The 24,791-nt window shown below is 41.8% G+C and overlaps 1 protein-coding gene across 1 annotated transcript; it reads left to right on the top strand.

The window, feature by feature from the left end:
- Positions 1–4,035: 4,035 nt before the first annotated feature.
- Positions 4,036–20,188, top strand: LOC143295447 (kelch-like protein 38). Its single transcript, XM_076607149.1, has 6 exons — positions 4,036–4,073; positions 7,046–7,626; positions 8,111–8,572; positions 9,179–9,419; positions 11,927–12,160; positions 15,512–20,188. Exons 2-6 carry the CDS (start codon positions 7,048–7,050, stop codon positions 16,021–16,023), a joined length of 2,028 nt encoding a protein of 675 aa, XP_076463264.1. The 5' UTR covers positions 4,036–4,073; positions 7,046–7,047; the 3' UTR covers positions 16,024–20,188.
- Positions 20,189–24,791: the final 4,603 nt, after the last annotated feature.

The raw sequence follows: 24,791 nt of genomic DNA, 5'->3' as shown, positions 1-24,791 counted from the left end.
GAAGATGCCTGAATAAGCATCTGAATGTCATCATTTCCAAATCAGACCTGACATTGTTTTTGTTTGGATGGTTTGTTGGGATGAATAAACTGTTACACACTACTCAGACTAGACAGTTTGTGTGTGTGTGTGTGTGTGCATGCCTTCCTCTTTGTTCTTTTTCTTTCACTCTTTCTCTTTATACTTGACCTTTCTCTCTTGTTCTCTCTGTCCCCATCCATCTGTGTGTGTGTGTGTGTGTGTGTTGCAATTAAAAGTCAATTTGGATAAAAGTAATATTGTTTATGGAAAAGGTGGTTATTTGGCAGCAATGGTACGGTGAGTGTATGATGTGTCGCTATGCCAGTTGTGAATGCTTACAAATATCTTGGAGTATTTTTTTTTCTACTCATTTTAGTGTTGTAACAGCATGCAGGGATCTTTCAAGCAGTGCAATAAGTGCATTGTTACTTGTTATGAAGAAACTGTTTACCAAACAACAATTCTTTGGATATTTTTTTATTAAAGGTTTCAATACCCAGATACAATCCATCATACAGTATGTCTCAGAATTGTGGGGTTTAGATAAGAATCAAGTAGAGGCAGCAGTGAAGACACTGAAAGCAGGGAAGTCAGCTGGCGTCGACAACATTCCCGCCGAACTGATTCAAGCTGGAGGCGAAGCGGTGATTGATGCCCTCACCACCATCTGTAATAAGATCCTGCAGACGGGAGAGTGGCCAACCACCTGGACACAATCATTGGTCATCACAATCCCCAAGAAGGGCAATCTACAACAGTGCAAAAACTACCGCACTATCAGCCTAATCAGCCACCCCAGCAAGGTCATGCTAAAGGTCCTTCTCAACCGACTGAAGCCGCAAGCAGAAATGATCATCGCCGAAGAGCAGGCCGGCTTCAGAGCAGGGAGAAGCACAACAGAACAAATTTTCAACCTGCGCTTGCTGTGCGAGAAATATCTCCAGCACCAAAGAGACCTCTACCACGTCTTCATTGACTTCAAGAAGGCGTTTGACAGGGTATGGCACGCTGCCTTATGGGCCACCATGCACAAATTCAACATCAGTGAAGACATCATCCAAGCCATACAGAACCTATACGAAAGAGCAACCAGTGCAGTCCTCTTCAATGGTAGCACGGGTAACTGGTTTAGAACCACAGTCGGAGTCAGACAGGGCTGTCTACTCTCTCCCACTCTCTTCAACCTCTTTCTTGAAAGGATCATGACTGACGCCCTGGAAGATCATGTGGGAACTGTCAGCATTGGAGGCAGAGTCATCACCAACCTGCGCTTTGCCGATGACATTGATGGCCTGGCAGGAGAAGAGAAAGAACTCGAAGAACTCGTGCACAAACTTGACAAGACATCATCAGCCTACGGCATGGAGATCAGTGCCGAGAAGACCAAGGTTATGACCAACAACAGCCAAGGCGTAACGTCCAACTTGCACGTAAACGGTGAAAAACTGGAAGAAGTCTCCTCCTTCAAATACTTGGGTGCCATTGTGTCAGACGAGGGTTCGAAACCAGAGGTCCTGTCCAGAATCGCGCAGACTACTGCCGCACTGAGTCGATTGAAGACTATATGGAAGGACAAAAAGATCTCCCTCTCGTCCAAAATCAGACTAATGCGCTCCCTCATCTTCTCAATATTTCTATACGCTTGCGAATCCTGGACCCTCACTGCAGAACTCCAGAGAAGAATCCAGGCCCTGGAAATGAGATGCTTCCGCAAGATCCTGAACATTACATACAAAGACCACATCACAAATGAGGAAGTGAAAAGAAGAGTCCAAAACGCCATTGGCCCATTCAAAGACCTGCTAACCACAGTGAAGGAACGCAAGCTCCGCTGGTATGGACACGTCACACGATCAGACGGCCTAGCCAAGACCATCCTGCAGGGTACCGTACAAGGAAGGAGGAAGAGAGAGCGGTGGGAGGACAACATCAAAGAGTGGACGGGCCTGCCATTTGCCACAACTCAAAGGGCCGCTGAGGACCGAGGCAGGTGGCGCGAGCTGACCAGGCAGTCATCCATGGTGCCCCAACGACCCACCCACGGGTCAAGGGATAGATGAGATGAGATAAGAATGCTACTGTGCAATTTGTTTCTGTTCATTATTTGGACATTTTAAGTTTTTAGGGGTTGAAATGAAAACACCAAACAATTTATTACACAGTGAGACAAATAAATATCCAATCTACATAAATTCTGTAGTGAGATGTGTTCAATACTGGTTGAAATTATTCAAAATGACTGATGACAGACTACCTTGTCAATCCTATGAAATTTTGTATGATTTAGATTTTTTAGAGGTGAAGAAACTTGGCTTAAAATATACGAACTTTGTGAATTGGGATCTGGATAGGTATGGGAATATTAAGGAGTAGGTAATGGAATACAGATATTGTAGAAATCATGGAACATAGATACCGCAAATAGAATGCAGGTACCTTGGAATATAGGTGCTTTGGAACATAGACACAGTGGAACAAACGAGGGTTGTTCATTAAAGATTTCCCCTGACTTACTTCCATTTACTGTAGAAGGTCGAAACTGCACATGTATAATAATACATATCTCTAAATCACATGGCAATTTGTATCTCTGAACTCATGACAGTTCTCTTTTACAGGTGTTACGGTGGAGTAAGGTGTGATAATGGAGCCAGTTAAATGCAGAGCGGTCATCAAGTTTCTGTACTTGAGAGGCCACATACCAAGGGAGACAGACATTCGATGAGATGAAAGAGATTTATGGGGAGGATGCCCCATCATATGACATAGTCAAGAACTGACATCATCAGTTAGTGTGGTCAAACATTGTTTGAAACAGCTCCCATTCACAGGCAACCACAGTCAGCCACTGATGAAGACACCAACTGGCAAGTGGAGGAAGCCATTTTTGGATCACCACATAACTGTTCACCAACTAGCCCAAGATGTCAAAATCAGTGTGGGGTCTGTGAACAAACACATCCAAGACTATTTGCACATGCAGAAGTTGTTTACAAGATGGATTCCCCCGGGTGCACACACCTTTCTAAAGCAGGAACGAGTTACATGCTCCCAGGTTCTTATGGCCATGTGCCAAGAAAACCAGGACTTCTTCAACAGACTAATCACGCAGGAAGTAACATGGATCCGTCACAGTGCTCCAGAGACTAATGCCCAGTCGAAGCAATGGAAGTATTTTGACTTGCCACTTCCAAAGAAGACACTGTCCAATCCTCTGCAAGCAAGGTCATGCTCACGGTCTTTTGGGACCAACTCAGAATAGTAATGACTGATTTTCTGGCATTGCTACAGAAATTGCGGGAGGCCATTAAAACCGAGAGGCATGACATACCGACCAGAGGTGTCCACCTCCTGCGGTTCACAACTAGCATGTTGCCCAGATGGAAACACGTCCTGTGGCTATGAAATCCTTTCTCACCCCCATACCCTACCGACCTTACACCATCTGACTTCCACCTCCTTCCAACAATCAAGTAATTTTTGAATGGCAAGCACTCCCCAGACGATTTCTGGGGTCAAATCGTGGCGTCTGGCGCTGCCTGCAGACTTCTACAGGCAAGGTCTTCACAGCTGCATAAACCACGGGAGAAGTGTGTCACCCTTGGTGGTACCTATGTTGAGGAAAACTAATAACTGTGCCGAGTTTCGTTCCTCTCAGCCCATGGGAAGGGGGTCAGAGGAAATCTTTAATGAGCATCCCTCGCAGACACCATGGATGAAAGGGGCCATTTACCACAGACACGGTGGATTTTCGCACCATGGAACAAATACATCACACATAACACAGCCCCGCTTCCCGGCTCCCGATCCTCAGCTTGGTCGCGACTTTGGCTCACTGAACACACACACACACATGCACACACACACATGCACACATGCACGCACGCACGCACACACACGCGCGCGCGCGTGCGTGCGTGCGTCATGATCAACACGAAGTTTCGAATCTTGTTCTCGGTTGAGTTGGAGGGGTGAGGAGTGGATCAAGAGAGATAACTCTCGAAACGGCACGGATTCAAAGACCCAAATCAGCGCAAGGGGTTCACCGAAAGGTTGGCGAACTTTTATTGTTGGAACTTCTTTCGTTTGAATAACATCTGCATCTAAAACAGCATCTAAAAGGACTGAATAGATCCCAGGACACTATGCAGTGTGTCCTGCCGTTTTGATAGAAGCAGTAGCTGTGAACGAGGATCTCTTTGTTCTGTAGTTTTGTTCGCTTTATCGTTCAGTGTCACTTATCATCCGGAACAGAAGAAAAGACGAGTTCATAACTTTACCCCAGGCGAGAGCATGGAAGCGGCGGGTTTTAGCATTGTAACAGTGATGTGACGAACTTTAGCCAACTTATCCGCGTGAGCAATAGGAATTATCAGATGTTTTTAATAATTTTAGCTCACTCATGAGTCATGTTCTCAGTTTTTACCGCTCTTCGTTCAGTCCCCAGAGGGAAAGATACCGACAGTTCTGAAACGAGTTATCGGTGATTTAACTAGTTTGCGAAGTCCGAAATTGTGTTTAAAGAGGTAGATTAAAAGGCGATGATGGAGGGGATTGTGGGTTATTGGTTGACATGACTGCAAATGAGATTGTGTGTGTGTGAGTGTTTTCTTTCGACTTTATGGCTTTGCCATGACCATTTAATAGCTGGCGTCTGCAATGTCATTTCAGATCCTGTGGTGATAGTGATATTTAAGCATTGAAAATACCAGAATATTTTTAAGAGTTCTTTGTTGTTACTAGTTTTGAACTTATAATGGGGCGGGGGGGGGGGGGGGGGTATATTACATTCTTGTAACACCAAAATAGTAAGTGAAAAGATAAATTTTAATCATTTATTGCATGCTATCTCCACCAGAAAAATAAATGGGTTTTCACACCAATAGGCAAGCCTCATCTGGCTCAGTTGACCCATTTTATCCTCCACCCCACCCCCAAAAATCATTTATTGCACACTGATTTTATGGGTGATAAATCAAACTTAAATGGTTATGCCATTTACTGCTAACTACAAATTCAACCTTTTATAATAATTCAAAACTTCATTTTTATTTAAACACAGTCTGCATTAGAAATTTGCAGACTTTGATTTTAAAACGTTTAGCTGAGTGATTCATTAAAGATAGAATGTGTTTTCAAACAGTGCGTAACATTTCCTGACAAAATCTTAAAAATGCTTTGATAAGCAAAATGTATCAGAAAATTACAATGTAAGGAAAGGCTGTTTCAGGTTTTCATCAACATTTTTTTATGCATCCATGATTCCATTGACCCATGTATGTCATTGCTCATGAGTGTTATTGTTACTTTCTAGTATTAAAATTGAATGTGTGTGACAATGATTGCATGTGGGGGGAGGACTGCATTTTGAAGTCGGCTTTATTTTGAAAAACCTGATTGAGCATGGGCAAGCCACATGCATTTTCAGCTATATCCACATGTCTTCCCCACCACTCCTCTGTGCGACTGACAGGGTGAATGTCCATGCTTTGTTTTGAACACTGCTCATTCTGTCTTGAGGGGAAAAATATGGATACTGCCATATTCCTATCCAGCAGGTGATTAAGTCAACTCAGATTAGTCAAAAGCATGATTAACTTCATTTAATTGAAATCTATGTTCAACTTCAGCACCTAACTCAGAATGGTATGCTCAGAAAATTAATTTTATAAACTTTTTGAACATAAAAAATCTGCAAATGATGTTTACTTCTAAAGACAAAATTTTGACATACATGTACTGGTAGCATTTTCTGTGGTGTCTGAATCATGGCAGTCATCATACACTTTAACACTGTTTTTCACCAGAATAGTTAATAACATTTGACACAAGATCAAATATTCAGATAAAAGATCCTGTTCATGTTAGCATTCGGTGAGTTTTGGAAACAAGCATACCCAGCATTCTTACCCCAGAAAACAGTATGGGTGTTTACATTATGGGGTAAAAAAAGACAGTCATACTTGTAACTTTAGGTTACATGTCTGTGTTTGCATGTGTGTATGTATATGTTCATGTAATTGAAGCCTGATTGAATGGTACAGGAATCAAAGGATGAGCACTCAAAAGCAGCTCTGTCAGTTCTACCCAGGTAGGCAGCCTGTTGTGCAAATAACTGTTTTCAATGTAGCCAAGTGCTCAGCTGGCTACTAACCATAGTTCAACCCACAGCACATGCCGTAAAGCGGACGACAGTTTCACTGCAGCAACAGTGTCCAACCATTGGCATAGGAGGTAACTCCTGTGACATAAGGCTATCAAAGTTGAATTCGAACTGAAAGCTGTAAGCGTCCGCCAGTCACTTTCTGAGGTGCCGCTCTCAAGCACACATAGAGCGCGTCACACACAGCTAGCTGCCCAACATTCAGCTGCAATGTTTTATTTCTCTTCTTCTTATCTTCTTCATAACTATTGTAGAAATAAAACAATAGAAAACTTTTTGTGACTTGCCATGTATATGTTCTGGGCTGGTGTGTGGATCTTTTCTGTCCTTTAATACAATAAATCAGTAATTCCTTTGTACCACCCCCTTTTATGATATCACCACTCGGGTTATGAACACAGCTATATTAAAACACTTAGAGCTTGGTCTCTGAGCGAGGACAGGTGCTGTGTAAAATTATAAATATCAGTAATGTATCATGTCATATATAATTTCTAATCTTCATTCAACAGAGAGCAGTACCTGGGTATAAAATTTGTTTGATAAGGTTTCACTCCAGCATGAGACTATCTGCATGATTTTGCAGTAGAGGTGCTAACTGACAGCGTAAAGGAACAAATAACATCAAATAGGTACAATGTGCTGACTAAATGAGGAGCTGAATTAAGAAAAGACATGAAAAGTTATGCATTTGTTGTGACAAATTATAATGACAGTAAATATTTTGAGCAGCTTAAACCAGACAAGACTGTGTGTTTGTGTGTGCGTGCACACATGTGCATTTATGTCTTTTTGAGGCAGATTATACTATAATTGATTGACATTCATATAAAGCTTTTCTTCTGTTGTTTAACTTCTTAGACATGCTCAAGATGGATAACAAGGGAGACAAGATGATGAACGCAGATGAGTCAAGACATTCCAACAACAGTTCTTTGAACAGCAGTTTTAAGGATTCCAAAGTGCACACAATGCCTGTGGGAAATGACTCTCAGACCAAAATGGAAACAGAACCAGTGGAAGAAAAAGGGCTTGAGCCTGTCAGCTTGAAGTATTACAAAATGGAAACCATGACAGTGGACAATGGCTTTCAGCCCCAAACAGGCACAGACCCAGTGGAAAATAATGTTGAGCCTGCCAGCCCATCAGGCCAGGGAAGCATTTCCAGTCTGCCGGTCAGCATTGGCACGGAACCCGGTGACATCATCATCAACACCGGGGACAAACGGTTTTGTTGTCACAAACGTATGCTGGTCCAGCACAGCCAGTTCTTCAGAGCCATGTTCGATTCTGGAATGAGGGAGAGTCTGTCTGGTGAAATTCACCTGGAGAACACCTCATCCGACGTGTTCCGTCACCTGCTGGATTACTTCTACACAGGACAGCTGGACCTGACACCATGCATTGTTCAGGAAATGACGCAGCTGAGTCACCACTTGCAGGTGAGTTTCAGTTTCTCAAGGTGGTGTCTTTGCTTTCAGATGAAATCTGTATGCACTGCACCACATCTGTTACTTTGTTAGGCAAACGCCTGACCAGCAACATAACTGTTACTTTGTTAGGCAAACGCCTGACCAGCAACATAACCTGACACGCTTGTCATGCTTTGAATGCATGCATTATATATATGTTCCTATCAGAGTGAATTTCTTCTACAGAACTTACCTATCAGAGTGGATTTCTTCTACAGAATTTTGCCAGAGGACAACTCATTGTTGCCATGGGGTCTTTTTCAGTGCACTAAGTGTGTGCTGCACATGGGACCTCACTGGTATCATTTCATCTGAATGACTGGACACTCAATTTAAATTTTTATTGTAAAATTGGGAGAAAGGGTGAAACCAGGAATCAAACCCAGACACTGTACTGTCATGTACAGACTCACATATAAGCATATTAACCATTCTGCCACCTTCCTCTTTGCAGGTGGGTGTTGTTCTGAACCAGTGCTGTGACCTTCTGGTGTCCATGGTGGAGGATGACCTGTGCCTCAGTTTGATGCGTCTCTCCAACATGCTGATGCTGCCTGAGGTGTACAACACCAGCCGCAGACATGCACTGTGGCATTTCCCGCATGTCTGTCAGACAGAGGATTTCACACTGGCACCTCGGGCTCAGATCATCGACTACCTCCAGGACCCCCACCTCAACATCGACAGCGAAGTGGATGTGTTCAGGGCAGCTGCAGTGTGGTTCTGCGCTCAAGAACAAGCGTGTGGTGTGACAGACGTCGGGGAGTTCTTTGGCAAGGTGGTCAACTTTCACCTGATGACGGATGATGATGTGGCTTTGGTGGAGGATTTGCCAGAGGTGGGGAAGAGCCGGAAACTGACAGAGTTTGTGGCGTCTCTCAGACAGAAGGACGTCCTGACTGCCCTCAGCTCCAAGGTGAGGTTTTGATGTGCTTCCCTGAGCTTTGTGGTGTTATATCATCAGGCTGGATTTTAGTCTTATGTTAATTCTTATGAAGATCAACTGCTGGTTTATTCAGAAAGAGTTAAAATACCTGGATATAGTACATAGTTGATTTCTTTTCTTCTTTCTTTTCTTTTTTTAAATAGTTACGGTTTTTATTTCCTGGAAATAGCATAAATGATATTTTATTTGTAAGGAATTTGGTCCACTGGGTTGGTGTCAGATTTGAAGTTAATTCATCCATGTTTATGATTATCTCAAGGTTATGTACAATGTGTAGTGGGGTCAGTTGTATCACTCAGATGGTAGATGACATGAGGGTCCTAGCAAGCATGTATACATGTGTGTACATATATGTATAATATGTAGTGTGTGTGTGTGTGGCTTTCTTAGAAACTGTGAAAGAGGGAAAAACCTCACGAAGAGTCATTTACATTCACTCATTGTCTGGTGACTCAGTTACATAATGTTTTGAGAGGATGGGCCATAAAATATTCAATAATCTGTTTTGGGGCATAGATAAAATTCTATGCTAATGTGTTTCTCAGTGTGCATTGTGTGTTTCTGCCATTCATTCAGGATCCGTCTCGAGTGCGCACAAGTCCTCGGAACAGCTACATTCTGTGTGTCGGGGGACACCAGTGCAACCCAGCATACTGCGAAAGTACATGTTTAACAACCCTAGGGGATAAGAAACTGAACTGCCCAATGGGAGTGCTGGGGTTTGAACCGGAGACCTGTGCTGTGGAACATGTGGCCAGTTTATCTGACTGCTTCCCTCCCATGGCACTGGACTCTGGCTACAGAGTGTGCGCTATTGGTATGACAGCTGTTCTCTCCTCAGTGTGACACAAGAGAGACTCTGTGTGTGTGTGTGTGTGTGTGTGTGTGTGTGTGTGTGTGTGTGTGTGTGTGTGTGTAGAGCTTCCTCTGGCCTTTTACATCATTTATTGTCATTGTCATCCTTGTCCTCAGCATCACTTATAGCTGTAGATTTGTAATATATTTTTATATTTTATTGGATGTATTCTGATCAGAATGTCACAGAATCAGAATGACTGCCTGATGGAGACTACTGCATTTTTTCATACTGATGTTATTCAAGTGTGATCTCAAAGTTCAATTCAGTTCAGTTAGTCAAGGAGGCATCACAGCGTTCTGGCAAATCCATACATAATCTACACATCTGCTAAGCAGGTGCGTGACCAGCAGCGTAACCCAACGCGCTTGTTTATTGTGATCTCAGAGAACATGGCCAAGATGTTGCCAGGCTATCAGATGTAGATTTGATGATGACACATATACTGCAGAAACTATGGAAAGTACTGTTTACAAAATTATTTTTAATGTAGTCTTTTCCCCTATGGGGTTGGCGGGGATCTTTTTAGTATAAATTAAATAGTATCCTGACTTGGAAATTCTGTCATCAAAATGCCTTCTTTTCTACCGCTGTCTTTGTTTCTGTTTTTTTCCATTGTTTTCTGTCATCTCCATTCATTTATATGTTGTTGTTTTTCTGGAAAGCCTTGAGTTTTGTTGTTGTTGTTGTTTTTGGTGTGTTTTTTTTGTTTGTTTTTGTTTTTCTTGTCTTTTTCTGGACTTGATAATTCAGCATTTTTGCTATATCTATTCTTTTTTTTTTCTTCTTTTTTTTGTGTGCCTAGGATGTGGAGTGGTTGTTGGCAGTGTTAAGTTTTGTGTATGACTCTCACCCCATAAACAGAGTATGGCTTCCTATATGGCGGGGTAAAAACGGTCATACACGAAAAAGCCCACTTTTGTATATATGCAAGTGAATGTGGAAGTTGCAGCCCATGAACAAAGAAGTGTATGACTCTCAAACTAGGAGGCAAGACAGCACTGGCTCTCAGTGCTGCAGCCTTGGTAGCTATCTGGCTTTTGGGAACTGTCCCAACACTGACTGTCCTAAAACCCTCTTGGCCTTGATAGTGGGGATGTAACTTGGGCAAGACTCTCCACTACAATCATATTCTAGCCCAGATAGTTGGGACAGTCCTCTGCTGTTCTGATGGTCATAGTCGGACACGACTATCATACAGTGTGTGTGTGTGTGTGTGTGTGTGTGTTTATCTATTTATCTATCTCTGTGTGTGCATGTGTGTGTATTATAATATACATTTCATCTTGACATGGTCTTGTGTCAGTCAGATGGTCTATAAAAGCAACAAAGCCCAATACAAAGCTGCTGTGCCCAGCTCACTTGGAGTGCAGGGTGGGGGGGCGAAAGGTGTTCTCTTTCAAAATGGATTTGAAAACCACCTGTTCAAAGTGTCCTTTGGATGTGATGAAGCATAGTTGTCTGCCTCTTCCCACCCACTTTTTTTTTTTTTTTCTTTCTATTGAAATCGTCATGTAGAGTGTGTGCCTGTGGGATGATGTTTACTGTAAGTGCATATGCAAGTGTGTGTGTTCTGTGTGTGTGGACATATGCGTGTATATGTGTGTAGGGTATATTTTGCGCATTTGTGTGTGTGTGTGAGTGATTGTTCATATCCGCAGATTGTGGTATTGTCTTGATATATAGTTATACATTGTTGTTGTTGTTTTTCTTTTCTTCATGTTCTCTTGTTTGTTATATGTATGCATTATTGTATGTATATATATATACTGTTTATTGTGAGGCGCTTCGAGTCCTTTTATAAGGGGAGTTAGCGCAACATGAGTGCTATCTATTATCATCATTAACACGAAGCTACTGCGTTAATGCAATATTAAGTACTATTTCTTACTATGCTAATCAATCACCCTAGAAAACGGAGTATGGCTGCCTACATGACCATCTGTTATTATGCTCATCAGTCACCCCTGAAAACGGAGTGTGGCTGCCTACATAGCAGGGTAAAAATTGTCATACACGTGACGGGCGCAATAGCTGAGTGGTTAAAGCGTTGGACTGTCAGTCTGAGGGTCCCGGGTTCGAATCACGGTGACGGCACCTGGTGGGTAAAGGGTGGAGATTTTTACGATCTCCCAGGTCAACATATGTGCAGACCTGCTAGTGCCTGAACCCCCTTCATGTGTATATGCAAGCAGAAGATCAAATACGCACGTTAAAGATCCTGTAATCCATGTCAGCGTTCGATGGGTTATGGAAACAAGAACATACCCAGCATGCACACCCCTGAAAACAGAGTATGGCTGCCTACATGGCGGGGTAAAAACGGTCATACACGTAAAAGCCCACTTGTGTGCATACGAGTGAACGCAGAAGAAGAAGAAGAAGTCATACACGTAAAAGCCCACTCGTGTACATACAAATAAATGTGGGAGTTATCACTACCATTAATACCAAGCTGCTGTGTGCAGGTCACCTGGTGTACGTGGTGGGGGGGGAGGCGTCGCTGGGCCGCACTGGGGGGTGGCTGAAGACGATGTGGTGCTTGGACAGTCTGCGGTGGACATGGCACGAGGTGGGCACCTTGAAGACACTTCGGCGCCACCACGGCCTCTGTGCACACGGCTCCACCCTCTTCCTCATTGGAGGCATCGGCCGCTTCCGCATTCGGCTGGACAGCGTGGAGAGCTTTGACACTGTTACAAGTAGGTGTTGTTTGTTTGGGTGGGTGGTGGTGGTGGTAGTTTGGTTGTGTTAGTGTTCAGCTTGGTTATTGGAAGGTAGTGTTGTTTGGTGGTGGTTCAGTTTGGTTATTGCACAGAGTTGTTGTTTGGTGGTGTTTTGCTTGTTAAATTTGGTCATTGCAAGTAGGTTTGTTTGGTGGTGGTTCAGTTTGGTTAACTCACTCCATGCCAAGAGTTTTTGCCCTTGCGAATCCCAGAAAACCCAGGGTTTGTATAGGATGGGAAAAAAATTCTCAAAAAACCAAATAAACATCCAGAGAATTGAAATTTAGTATGTGTATTCAGTGAATGTTGTTCCATATTTGTGCAAAAAATTAAATTATTTACTCACTATCTTGTTGTTGATCACGGTATCCATTTTTTGTGTATTTTGTAGCATTTTTGCACCCATCAGAAAGGTATACCAAGTGTCCTTGAACAGCTTACAAATGTTCCAGATCACATCCTAACACTATTTGAGGAACTGAAGACCTAGTACATGCAATGAAGTATGAACAGATGGTGGAGAAAGTTGAAATTCATGCACACACAAAAAAAAATGTTGTCTCTACATTAAAAAGGAGTTCACTGTACACAAAAACCTGATGTATTATCACTGACGATAGTCTTGTCTGGAGTGAAAAAGCTCATGGCAGGTGATGTTGAGTCCTGGGCACAGCTTCACACTCAGTGGAACTCCACATTTTGGACACCAGTGGGCAGTTTGGTGTCTCGGTGTGTTGTGGCGCTTGAACAGGTCTTCACAGACCTTGCACTTGCAGTAGCTGGTCACTCATATCCACTCCGGCCATGTTGGTGATGCAGTCTTGTGCTGGCTTCTGTCTTTCAGGACGGTGTCGTGTTGTCACACTGACCATGGTAGTTGGCAGCTTTACTGTAGTCAGCACATGAACAAGCTTTTTGTCCTGCCACTTCAGCACAGGAACATGGCCTGCAACCATACACACACACACACACAAATGATCATGCAGGTCTGACTCTTTCTTCTTATTGTTTAAATTATTTATTCTAAATATTTACATGAATGGAAGCATAATGTGGTAGATTTTTTACATATAGTCACAGAAAACCACCTTTGATTATTTTTTACAATTATTACAAACAATAATGACAGTATCATCAGTATTAGTACTATTACTGTCATTTCTATAGCACCTTGTTCTACAAATAAACTCCATGTTATTGTAAAACAGAAAATAAGTAAACATATGCATGCAATCACACACACACACACACACACACACACACACACACACACACACACACACAGTTGTACACCTGAGCATGTGACATTTTCTTTCACACACACACACACACACACACACACACACACACATACATATATATATATATATATGTATATATATATATATATATATACATACATATATATATATACATATATATATATATATATATATATATATATAAAATACATACACACTCACCATTTTCAGTCCAATCACTGGTAAAAACACCTGTCAGTGTCGGTCAGCTGGCACATGGTCAGGACTCGCTTTCCTCTCCACTGTAAACACCCTCTTCAGCGGCCGAATCTATTTCTAGTTGATCGGGATATGGCTCAAAATCACTGTCCGACGAATCAACATTATCTCTTCAACATCGGAGCCTTCAGTTTGGATCATTTCCAAAGTAGCTTCAACACTGTTGTGTTTGACCTCTCCTACCGTGTCGAACACTTCAATGCGACGCCATCTTGTCAAACAACTTGCAGAGCTGACCGAGGGTATGCTTTGTTGTCGTCTGCTAACGAGCGTGTCACTGCACACACGCACTGTGTGTGAATGAAAAGTTGGCCGGAGATAACTTAAGAATCAGTTCTACTTTTGAGTTTCGTATCCGACACGTCACTCCAACAGTGCGACTTTTCAAAATCTAAATCTGCATATGCAGACAATGGCAGCGAGTGAGTTAAACTGCAAAGTGGTTTTGTTTGGAGGTTGTTCAACTTGGTTATTGCAAGTAGGTGTCGTTTGGTGGTGTTTCAGCTTGGTTATGGCAAGCGGGTGTTGTTTGGTTAGTTTTCTTGCTGTTAAATTTAGTAATTGCAAGTTGGTGTTGTTTGGCGGTAGGTCATCTTGGTTATTGCAATGTGTTGTTGTTAAGTGGTTGTTCAACTTAGTTAAATTGCAAGTAGGTGGGTTTTTTGTGTGTTTTTTTGTGGTTGTTCAACTTGGTTATGTGGTCATCTTGGTTATTGCAATGTGTTGTTGTTAAGTGGTTGTTCAACTTAGTTAAATTGCAAGTAGGTGGTTTTTGTTGGGGTTTTTTGTGGTTGTTCAACTTGGTTATGTAAGTTGTTTCATGGTTGTGTGCTTGCTGTTCAATTTGGTTATTGCAAGTAGGTGTTGTTTGGTGGTGTTTTCAAATTTTGCTTGTTATCAATTTGGTTATTACAAGTAAGTGTTGTAACAGTTTGCTTGTTCAGTTTGCTGTTGAATTTGGTTATTGTAAGTAGGTGGTGTTTGGTGGTACTTTGCTTGTTGTTCAACTAGGTTATTGCAAGTAGGTGTTGTTGAGTGCTTGTTAACTTAGTCATTGCAAGTAGGTGTTGTTTAGTGGCTGTTCAGCCTGGTTATTGCAAGTAAGTGTTGTTTGGTGGTGATTCAATTTGGCTGTTGCAAATAGGTGTTGTTTGGTTGTTATTTAACTTGGTTAGATTGCAAGTAGGTGTTGTTTGGTAGTTGTTCAACTTAGTTATTTTAGTCTCAACATTGTTCAGTGTGGTCTCAAAGGGGTTTGGGGATGGTTTTGATATGTGTGTGTTGTGTATGAAGAACAGCTTTGACAATGCACTCAGCTGTTGAAAGACTAGTCCACTGATTCTGCAGTGCAGCTGCACTCTGCAGGGTACAAAGTGGTCAACTTGGTTATTGTATGTTGCCTTTTCTTGCTTAAGATTGGTATGAAAAATGCCCAGTCCCCTTGAAAACACCGGTGAAGAATTTAGAGGCTAACGCTAACAAGCTAAAAGCACTGAGTGAGTATGCAACTGATTGAAAGTAAAACTGACTGCAATGCTGAAATACCTGTATTCTGTCCAAAGGAAGCAACTGGATGTTGCAGGTAAACCAGTACTCCACGTAGAAAGTGTTTAAAAAAAAAATAATTAAAAAAAGGAAGAAAACGGAGTATGGCTGCCTAAATGGCGGGGCAAAAATGGTCATACACATAAAAACCCACTCCTATACATATGAGTGAATGTGGGAGTTGCAGCCCACGAATGAAGAAGACGACGACCTGATGTTAATGCCAAACAACTGACAAATGGCTATGTATGACTGACTGCAGAGGAGTGGGAAGCTCTGCCAGACCTGCTGTACCAGGAGACATCCCCGGCAGCCACAGTGCACAGAGACTGCATCTACGTCTTCAAGAATTACGTCCAGGTGTTGGATCTGTCCACCCTCACCTGGACCTACCTGCAGCTGACGGGCCCCATCCCGGGCCTGCCCCTCTACGCCCACCCCCACCCCGACCCCGCTGCCACCAACGCCATTTTCATCTCCTGCTTCAATTCAGAATCGTTGTGGCTTGTGAACCTGGACAGGCTGGAAAGCCAGCAGGTGACCAAGTTTCAGAAGGAGGGAGGCGGAGGAGTTTTGTGCCAGGGACTGTTTTACCACTTCCAACTGAACGACGCCAGACTGATCGGTAGCAACACACTCGTGGAGGGCTACAGGATAGACAGTGGGCAGCGAGAGGTGAAAGCCACGCTGTGCAAGGCCATGTTGACCTCCAACTTTGTGACTGTGCCTCGATTTCCACGCTACACCCCTTCCAGCAAAAAACACTTCTGTTGATGGAGAAAATGAGGTGTTGTATATGTATTTTGATAGGTGATGTGTATTTGTGGTGAATGTCTTGGTTGTTGGTTTTACAAATAGTGTTTCAGCAAAAACCACTTCTTTTGGTGTAGGAGAAAATGTAGTGTTGTATATAGATAGGCAATGTGTGCTTGTGGTGAATGTGTAGATAGGTGATGTGTGCTTGTGGTGAATGTCTGTTCATTGGTTTCCAAATAATATTTTTGTTGGTTTACCAGGGCTTGATGAGTTTTATTTGTGTCATCTGTAATTGTCAACATAAATGAACAAGTCCATCTCCAAGAGGTGTGAAAGGAAGGGGGAGCTACTGTATTGTGTTGTGTTGTATTTCTCTTTTTATCACAACAGATTTCTCTGTGTGAAATTCGGGCTGCTCTCCCCAGGGAGAGCGCCTCACTACACTACAGCACCACCCTTTTTTTCATATTTTTTCCTGCATGCACTTTTGTTTTTCCAATCGAAGTGGATTTTTCTACAGAATTTTGCCAGGAACAACCCTTTTGTTGCCGTCGGTTCTTTTACGTGCAGTAAGTGTATGCTGCACATGGGACCTCGGTTTATCGTCTCATCCGAATGACTAGCGTCCAGACCACCACTCAAGGTCTAGTGGAGGGGAAGAAAATATGGGCAGCTGAGCCATGATTCGAGCCAGCACACTCAGATTCTCTCGCTTTCTAGGCGGACGCGTTACCTCTAGGTCATCAGTCCACAATGTGGGGGAAGAGGGTAAAAAAGGAGGCATGAGGTATGTACACAGGGTTTTATTTTCACTTTTGATGAATCATGAAAGGATGGGCCAAAAATATCCAATCACAAAAAAACAAAAAAACATAAAACAAAAAAAAACAAAGTTTTTTGAGAAAAAAAAGAAATTGATACATAGACAAAGTAATCGAGCAACACCTTGGCTATTTTCAGCAGTCTTTATACACACAGAGCAGAACACACTATCACACACAAAGTAACCTGATTGCAGTTTAGGCAAATAGAAATTTGGCCTTTGATTTTCAGAAATATACAGAACTTTAAAAATGATGACTACATAAAATATTACCATGTCTGTGGAAATCATAAGAAATAAATTATGTGGGAATAGTGAACACTGAAGAAAAAGATCAAACAAAACTTCAGCACAATAAAAGTAGACCAAGAGATGAGATAGCAAGACTGCACAAATCTGTAGAGTGCAAAAAAAGTGAGTCTTCACAATTATCCTGTTTCATTTGTCCATGTGTGTTTGTGTGTAAGTGTGTGTATGTGTGTTCATGATAACTTTTATTAACAAATTCATTATCTCAGGAAAATAGAAGAAAAGAAGACAAAATTTTCCACACATTCCAATTAATGATAAAGCACTGTCTGGAAACAATGTTTGCTCAGTCATTTTATTTGCTTTTTGACTCACTTGTGTAAACAAAGTGAGTCTATGTTTTAACCTGGCGTTCAGTTGTCTGTATGTCCGTGGTAAACTTTGACATTGCCATTTTCTCTGGAAATACCTGTCTGCCAATACAAAATTTGACTTAAACATAGTATGAAAAAAATCTTCACAGTCATACCAATGACAGGTTGTAAGTCTCCCAAATCAAGCCGGTTTTTTTTCTGAATCATTAAGGGTTTATTTCATTGAGGTTTGTTCCGAAATCCAAAAATTCTAAAAACCGCTTCCGACTGAGTTACGCCAACAAGCAGGTAGGCTGTATTCGAAGACATGAACTTGTTTTTCTTGATCACAATTAAAAGGAAAGAAATATAAATTCTGAACAGAACACATACAGTAATACTAACTGCACCATCAACGTGTTAAGTATTCTAAAGTGGACACTGAATTAACTGGAATGAACATAAAAGAAAAATTGAACCAATCGTTTCTTTCAGCTTGTAGGCCTCAACTGATTCTTGCAGATCTAGAGATCTACTGTGTGTTGCTTTGTGCTTGAAGGGATAGCAAGGTCTCCTTTACCACCAAAATGAAAGAATCGAGATATCATAAAACACACCAAAAAAAAAAAAAAAATGATTAAAGCTGCGTTATTACATCCACTACAATCACATCTATTTATCACACGAAGTAGAAAACGTCAACATTGCTTTAAGTATTAAATTTAGTCAAATGACGTCAGATGCGTCGCAGCAGTGGGGATTAGGCTGCTTGTTTTGGAACTGAACATGCATGGTTCGATCCTGCTTGCATACATTTGTTTTCGTTTGTTTTTTTTTCTCCCAAGTTTATTTCATATATCATATTTAATACAGAGCACTTTTCAACGATTTTTTTAATCTTTTTTTTCTCCTCATGATTCCTTGACTGGATAAAGCGCGAAGCACAAGTGAGTCTTGAAGGATTTACCTCTTGTTTTGTTTGGTTGGTTGGTTTCTTGTTTTTTTTTGTTTTTCTCCTTTTTCACAGAATTTAAGCACTTATTGACACATTATTGAATAGCAATCATTTTATCATTTGTTTTCTTGAAATAGTAACTTTATCAGCTTAGAATGGAAACTTATATTGATGCATACATTGGCCATGAGCAGCAAAATTCCACCTGATAATGAAACGTCAGTCTGAATATACTGTGGGAATTCATTTTTTACATGGTTCTCACAAACTCGGAATACTCATTTACAAACTTCATGGGTGAAAAGTTATATTTTACTCAGTGTGGAGGCCTTATGTTGTTCACATTAGCCAGAGATGTTGTTCTGTTGGTAAAAGTTGTGTCCATGGTGATGGTAGCCTATTTTTGTGTTTTTGCACACATACATACTTCCTTCCCAATAAATTGATTTTAATGACATGTCAGAATACATATGTACAGCTTATTAAATTTTATTGCCCACAAGAAGCAAATAGCAAGACCTATCAACACAAAAAAGTATGTTAAAATTGGTTGCAATCACGCATGAGCCTTGAAGGCATTGCCCCACGTGTTTGTTGGTGAAATTAAGCAAAACATCACAGCTGTCTGAAAGCAAAACATATTGTGAAAGATTTTGATCTGTTCAGGCATGCATACTGAGGCATTACTTAACCAAAATCTGTTAAAAAGCACTCAGAATGGATGAAATAATGGTGACATGTAAAAGCCCACTCGCGTATATGAGAACACGGGAGTCGCAGCCCACAAAGAGGAAGAAGTTACCAGCATCATCCAGACTAATGCTGCCTCAAATATAACTTCATACACTTGTTTTGTCACAGACATTGTTTTAGTTAAACAGGACCCCGGAAAATGGAGTATGGCTGCCTACACGACAGGGTAAAAACTGTCATACACGTAAAAGCCCAGTCATGCATGTATACTAGTGACCGTTGGAGTTGCATCCCACAAACGCAGAAGTTTGATTAATAGGCCTTCACACATTTTTCTTGATGCCTTAGTTTTTTTAGTACAAATTTACCACACCATAAGTGACAATCGGGTTGTGCTCAATTGATGTGAAGTATGCAGGGAGAATAGCACAGTTTTGTTCAGTGCAATGTCATTTCAAGACAATTTGTGACACATTCAGGGAAATGTCATTTTAAGACAATCTTTGACACCTCAGGGATGTGTGACTGACCACTACTTGTTTGACAATTGTGCTGTGGATATCGTTGGTATTTTTTTAATTGGATCGTGTTTACACTTCGTACAAAAAAGTTGTTTTTATTGGCTGAGTAATGCAATGATTTATGAGTGAAAAATTATGGCATATTTTGGTTGAGCACTGAGCTCACAGTCAATAAGATGCAAGTCTAAAATCATTGAAATCCTGACATAACAGTCAGCATTTTCGCTGCCCACCATAACACGGTGTTGTTCTAGTGGAGTCAGTGTAGGTTTAGACAGGTCCCCTCTCCCTGCACTTTCCTGGGATTGGCTTCCCCATTGTAGGCCTTAGCACCTGTGATGAGTGTTGGGATTAAACCTGAATCAGTGAATGTAGCTATGTAAATGAGAGCATGTCTCACCCCTTTGACTCCCTTTCTACTTCACTTTGCAGCTGTCCAACACTCACCCACACTCACCCCCTCCTGAGTTTTTAAAAAGATGAGTTGGAAGAAGACAATAAAGCAAGTTGCATAAGTGCAGTTGTTTGGTGTTGATGATGAATTTGAATGCGATGATGATATGCAGGTGGGTTTATATAAAGTGGTGGTGTGCAGTTTCCTGGTTTTTTCTTGTTTCTTCTTGAGTTTCCTGTCCACTTTTTGTTTTCTCAGTTTCTGTGTTTCAAATATTTCAGTGCCGATGAATGATGATGGGGGGTATTGAAGATGTGCTATGAGGCTCCATTTTAGGGTTGGGACTTCTTGACAAGGCTGTACTTGCATAATATCTCCCAGCATCAACCAGGCTTAGAGACAGACACACCTTGACTGAGGGTGAGTTAATCTGAACAAAAACCCCAAAGAATGAATTGGATGACCTCGACTGTGTGGTCCAGGTCTTCCTATTTGAGTCCATAGCATGCTCAGTTCTGGGTAAGAGCCAACCATGGGCCGAAAAACCTGCTTATAATGGGGCCCGAACCTGCATCTTCCCAGTCATCAGTCTGTGATAGTAACCATTTTGCCATTGCAGCTGGTTTGCCCAGTACTTAATCACCACTTTTTCTGCCAGGTGACATAGTGCACAGAAATACAAATTATATATGTCTTCAGGCACATACTGTATTCAAGGATGTGTTAAAAAAACAAAACAGAAAACATTGAGTCTGTCGGCTTGGCGTGACTGCTGCACACATGGGTGACTCACAAGAAATGGATGTACTACATTTGTTAGCTGGCTTTTGTGAACTTCCCTCTGATCAGCAATTTTTTTCCATCTGAATGCACTATTTTTTTGTTGAATTCTCAGCACAGTGGATCTTTGATCATGAGTTTTTTTGCAGAGTACAAGTAATGTTAAAATTGAGGACATTGATGAAGGCTGTCGCACCAATTGCGGCTGGGCCTGACTGGATGAAACTACCAACTGATCAGACAGTTGTGCAACTTCATACGAAAAGTCCATGTTTGCGGCAAAGTCTTGTTCATGTGATGTGAGAACACCATTGCAAACAGGAGAAGGTTGTTGTACTTGATCATGTCCAAAGCTTTTTTTAAAAAAAACATCGTGACAACACTGGACTACATGAAAAAAAAGTTTATGTTGACCCTTACAAAACAATGAAATTGCGGTGATTCTTGCACAGTTCCTGGGGTTGCAAACAACAAATTGTTGTTGTTTTTTCTGTACTTTTCAATGATGTCATCAATTTTACTGAATGATGATAATGCAGTCTCAGGAGGAAGAAGTAAACTACAGAGTGGTGTCCTGACCTGTTAGCTCTGTCTTAACCCAGTATGGTGACACCCTATCACCGACAAGCATATATTTCAGCAGCAGTCAAAGGGTTAATATTAGAATGAATGTGCCCCCAGATCTTTACAGACAGACGTTGTACAAAGCTTGTCTGTTATAAATCTGTGTGGACAGTCAAAGAGCAGCTGTTAACAGGCATGTTAACATTTGCATATCATTTTTGCCTCATGTTCTTGTAAGTCCATGACTTTGCATAAATCTCTGTCTCTGTCTCTCTCTCTCTCTCTCTGTGTCTCTCTCTCTCTCTCTCTCTCTGTGTCTCTCACCCTCTCTCTCCCCTTCTCCCCCTCCCCCTCCCCCCCTCTCTCTCTCTTCTTAACGAAGGTCAAAAGCCTACTGCCTCAGATAGGCTAATTCAGCATGAACTCAGTAAATGATCCAGGTCAGTAGGATGGTGTCACAGGGTACGTACATTGACTGGTTCCGAGAATGAAGACACTTTTGACTAAGCTGATCGGGTCTTGGTCATGCTGATGATGTGGAGGCGTCATGGCAGGATCAGCCAAGCGCTGGACTTCTGATCCTCTGTTCACCAGTGATCAGGGTTCGAGGCTCCGGAATTCCATTTCGGCTTGGTGTTGTGTCCTTTGGAAAGTCATTTCACTCCAAGTCTCTTTACTCCACCCACGTGTGAATGGTTGATACCCGACTTCAGTCGGGAAAGCTAAAAAATTAAATTTAATTAATTAATTTTTTTTTTTTTAAAAATTTTTAAACCAAGAGGAATGTGTCCAACCTTCCTATGCCAACCCCTGGACAGAGTGTATATAATTTCACTGCCTTTAACCTTTTACGCCTATGACCATGGGACATTTGTATTTGTATTTCTCAACTGGTGAATGCCTTATGATCTGTACTGAAGTATACGAAAAGACGGTGAAAATAGGTACATGAATAAAAAAAAAATAGGATAATGATAGTATTCTGGGTTAGATGAAATCAATCGCACATAAATAACACCCAAGGCATATGCAGATTCTCTCTACCAATAGTATTTGACTGCATTTAGTTAAGTTTACATTTGCCATTAATTTCTCATATTGGACCCAGTTGCAGAGAAAGTATAGATCATCCTCCAACACATCTCAGCAAAACATCATTTCTTTCTTTTCTTGTGTTTGACAGAGTCTGTAAAACAGTATCCTTTTTGTTCTGCACAGTTTATCACTGTCCATTTATATTGTATTAACATTTTTTGCAACATCTTTGTATGAAACTAGGACTGCTCTCCTTGGGGAGAACAAGTCACCGGTGTAGTGCCACCTATATATATATATATTCTGATTGCAAAAGTATTTGTTTTACGAGAGAAAAAAAGATTTGTTGCCGTTGGTTCTTTTGCATGCACCAAGTGCATGCTGCACCCGGGTCTATTGTCTCATCCAAAATGCTAATTAAGTGCGTGGCTTTTGTGTCTCAGGGACGACTGGAACGTGATAAATATCACTGGAGTCACGGGGTGTAACAACACAAGGTGAAACACTGCACTGACCTTCATAACATTAAACGACAGCGGCGTATTTGATAACAAGCTGGAATATACCGGTTCAGTTGGGAGTGTATGTGAGTTGGGGGTGGGGGCTGGGGTTGGGGGGGGGGGAGGGGTTGCGGGGGTGAAGGGGGGAGGTGGAGAAGGGAATGATGAGGAACAGGTAAGAACTGGATGATACTGTAATGAGTTCTGCGTTTTCCCTTCTTAATTAATCCCCACTGACTGTGACCCCAGCCAAACAGCTTGCATGAAATTTTATCCAGAATATGATTTGCAGTGTATGTGTATGTGTGTGCACTTAAGTATGAGTGTGTGTACCAACGTGTGTGTTTGTGTGTACCTATGTTTGTGTGTGTGTGCACGCACTTGCGTGTGTGTGTGTTTGTGTGCGTGCACAAAATATACCAGCAACAATTGTTCACCATACTTTATTTCGGCCTTTCATTTCTCATCAGACACTGCACATGGGATCGAATCCATTGTACTTCACTCCTAACATGGATGTTAAAGATCCTGTAACCCAGTTCAGTGTTTAGTGGCTTGTGAAAACACCAACACACCGAACATGCAACCCCCGAACACTGACTACAGCTGCCCTAACAGTAGCATCATAATATACTGGCGATTAACACTGAGTACAGCTGTCCCAGTAGTAGCATCATAATATGCTGGCGATTACTTCGGAATCGAAGGTATATACGAAGGTCATACCAGATTAATCCTTTTCGAGCACAAGTCATATATCATAGTCGTGTCCGACTATGACCATCAGAACAGCAGAGGAGGCAACTGCTGTTCCGACTATTTTGGGCTAGAGTTTGATTATAAGACAAGTCATAAAAGCCAAGAAAAATACCCATTCGAAGACATGTGAGCGTGGAAGTCGCAGTCCATAGAAGCATGAACAGAACTGATACACTGGTGTGGCCATCCTGATGTAATTAACTAAACATGTCTTACTTGTCAGGGATGAAAGGAACGTGACTCGCGTCAATGAAGTCACGGGAATGGACGGCACAGGGTGAAGGTCCGACCTCGTGAGCAAACAAGCTGTTGTTTGATGCTCGAGAGGTCGGGCCTGTTTGCTCACGAGGTGGGGAGTGTGATAAAGGAGGCAGGGGTTGGGGTGGGGGAGGGGTGGAGAGGGAGAGACGTTTAATGAAGATGGTGGTGGGGGCGGGGGGGATGCGTTGAGGGATCGGGTAGGGTGGGACATTAGGGAGAGAGGTCTGGGGGGAGGGGGGGGGGGGGTACAGTGAGTATCAGTATCAGTATCAGTAGCTCAAGGAGGCGTCACTGCGTTCGGACAAAACCATATACGCTACACCACATCTGCCAAGCAGATGCCTGACCAGCAGCGTAACCCAACGCGCTTAGTCAGGCCTTGAGAACACACACACACACACACACACACAAAAAAAAAAAAAAAAAAAAAAACCAACGGGGGAATAAATAATAGATAAGCTTGCATAAATAAATAAATAAATAAATAATAATTATAATATAGAAAAAGGTAGTAGTAATAATATTAGTAATACTAATAAAATGATAATAATAAAACATAAATAAATAAATAAATAAGACAACAATGGTGATAAATAAGCAAATAAATGTAAAATATGAAGACACACATTCACACATACACCCACACATGCATAACAGAAATGCACCAGACATGCAGTTTCACATATATGAAAGCACAGTCAAATACATATAAACGTACATGAGCTCCAACACACACACACACACACGCATTACCGTGCACCTCCTCTACCCCCCTCCTCCACACACTCATTTCTAGTCTAAGTATCGCAGCTTCCACGGCACACACACACACACACACACACACAAACACACACTCACAGAGATGAACACTTACTTGTACAAGCACATATGAAAGCACA

Source organism: Babylonia areolata, chromosome 20 (genome assembly GCF_041734735.1).
Source record: "Babylonia areolata isolate BAREFJ2019XMU chromosome 20, ASM4173473v1, whole genome shotgun sequence".
In the NCBI taxonomy this organism is placed as follows: domain Eukaryota; kingdom Metazoa; phylum Mollusca; class Gastropoda; order Neogastropoda; family Buccinidae; genus Babylonia; species Babylonia areolata.
The sequence above is the reverse complement of the archived record's forward strand: the minus strand, read 5'-3'. Positions and strand labels throughout refer to the sequence as shown.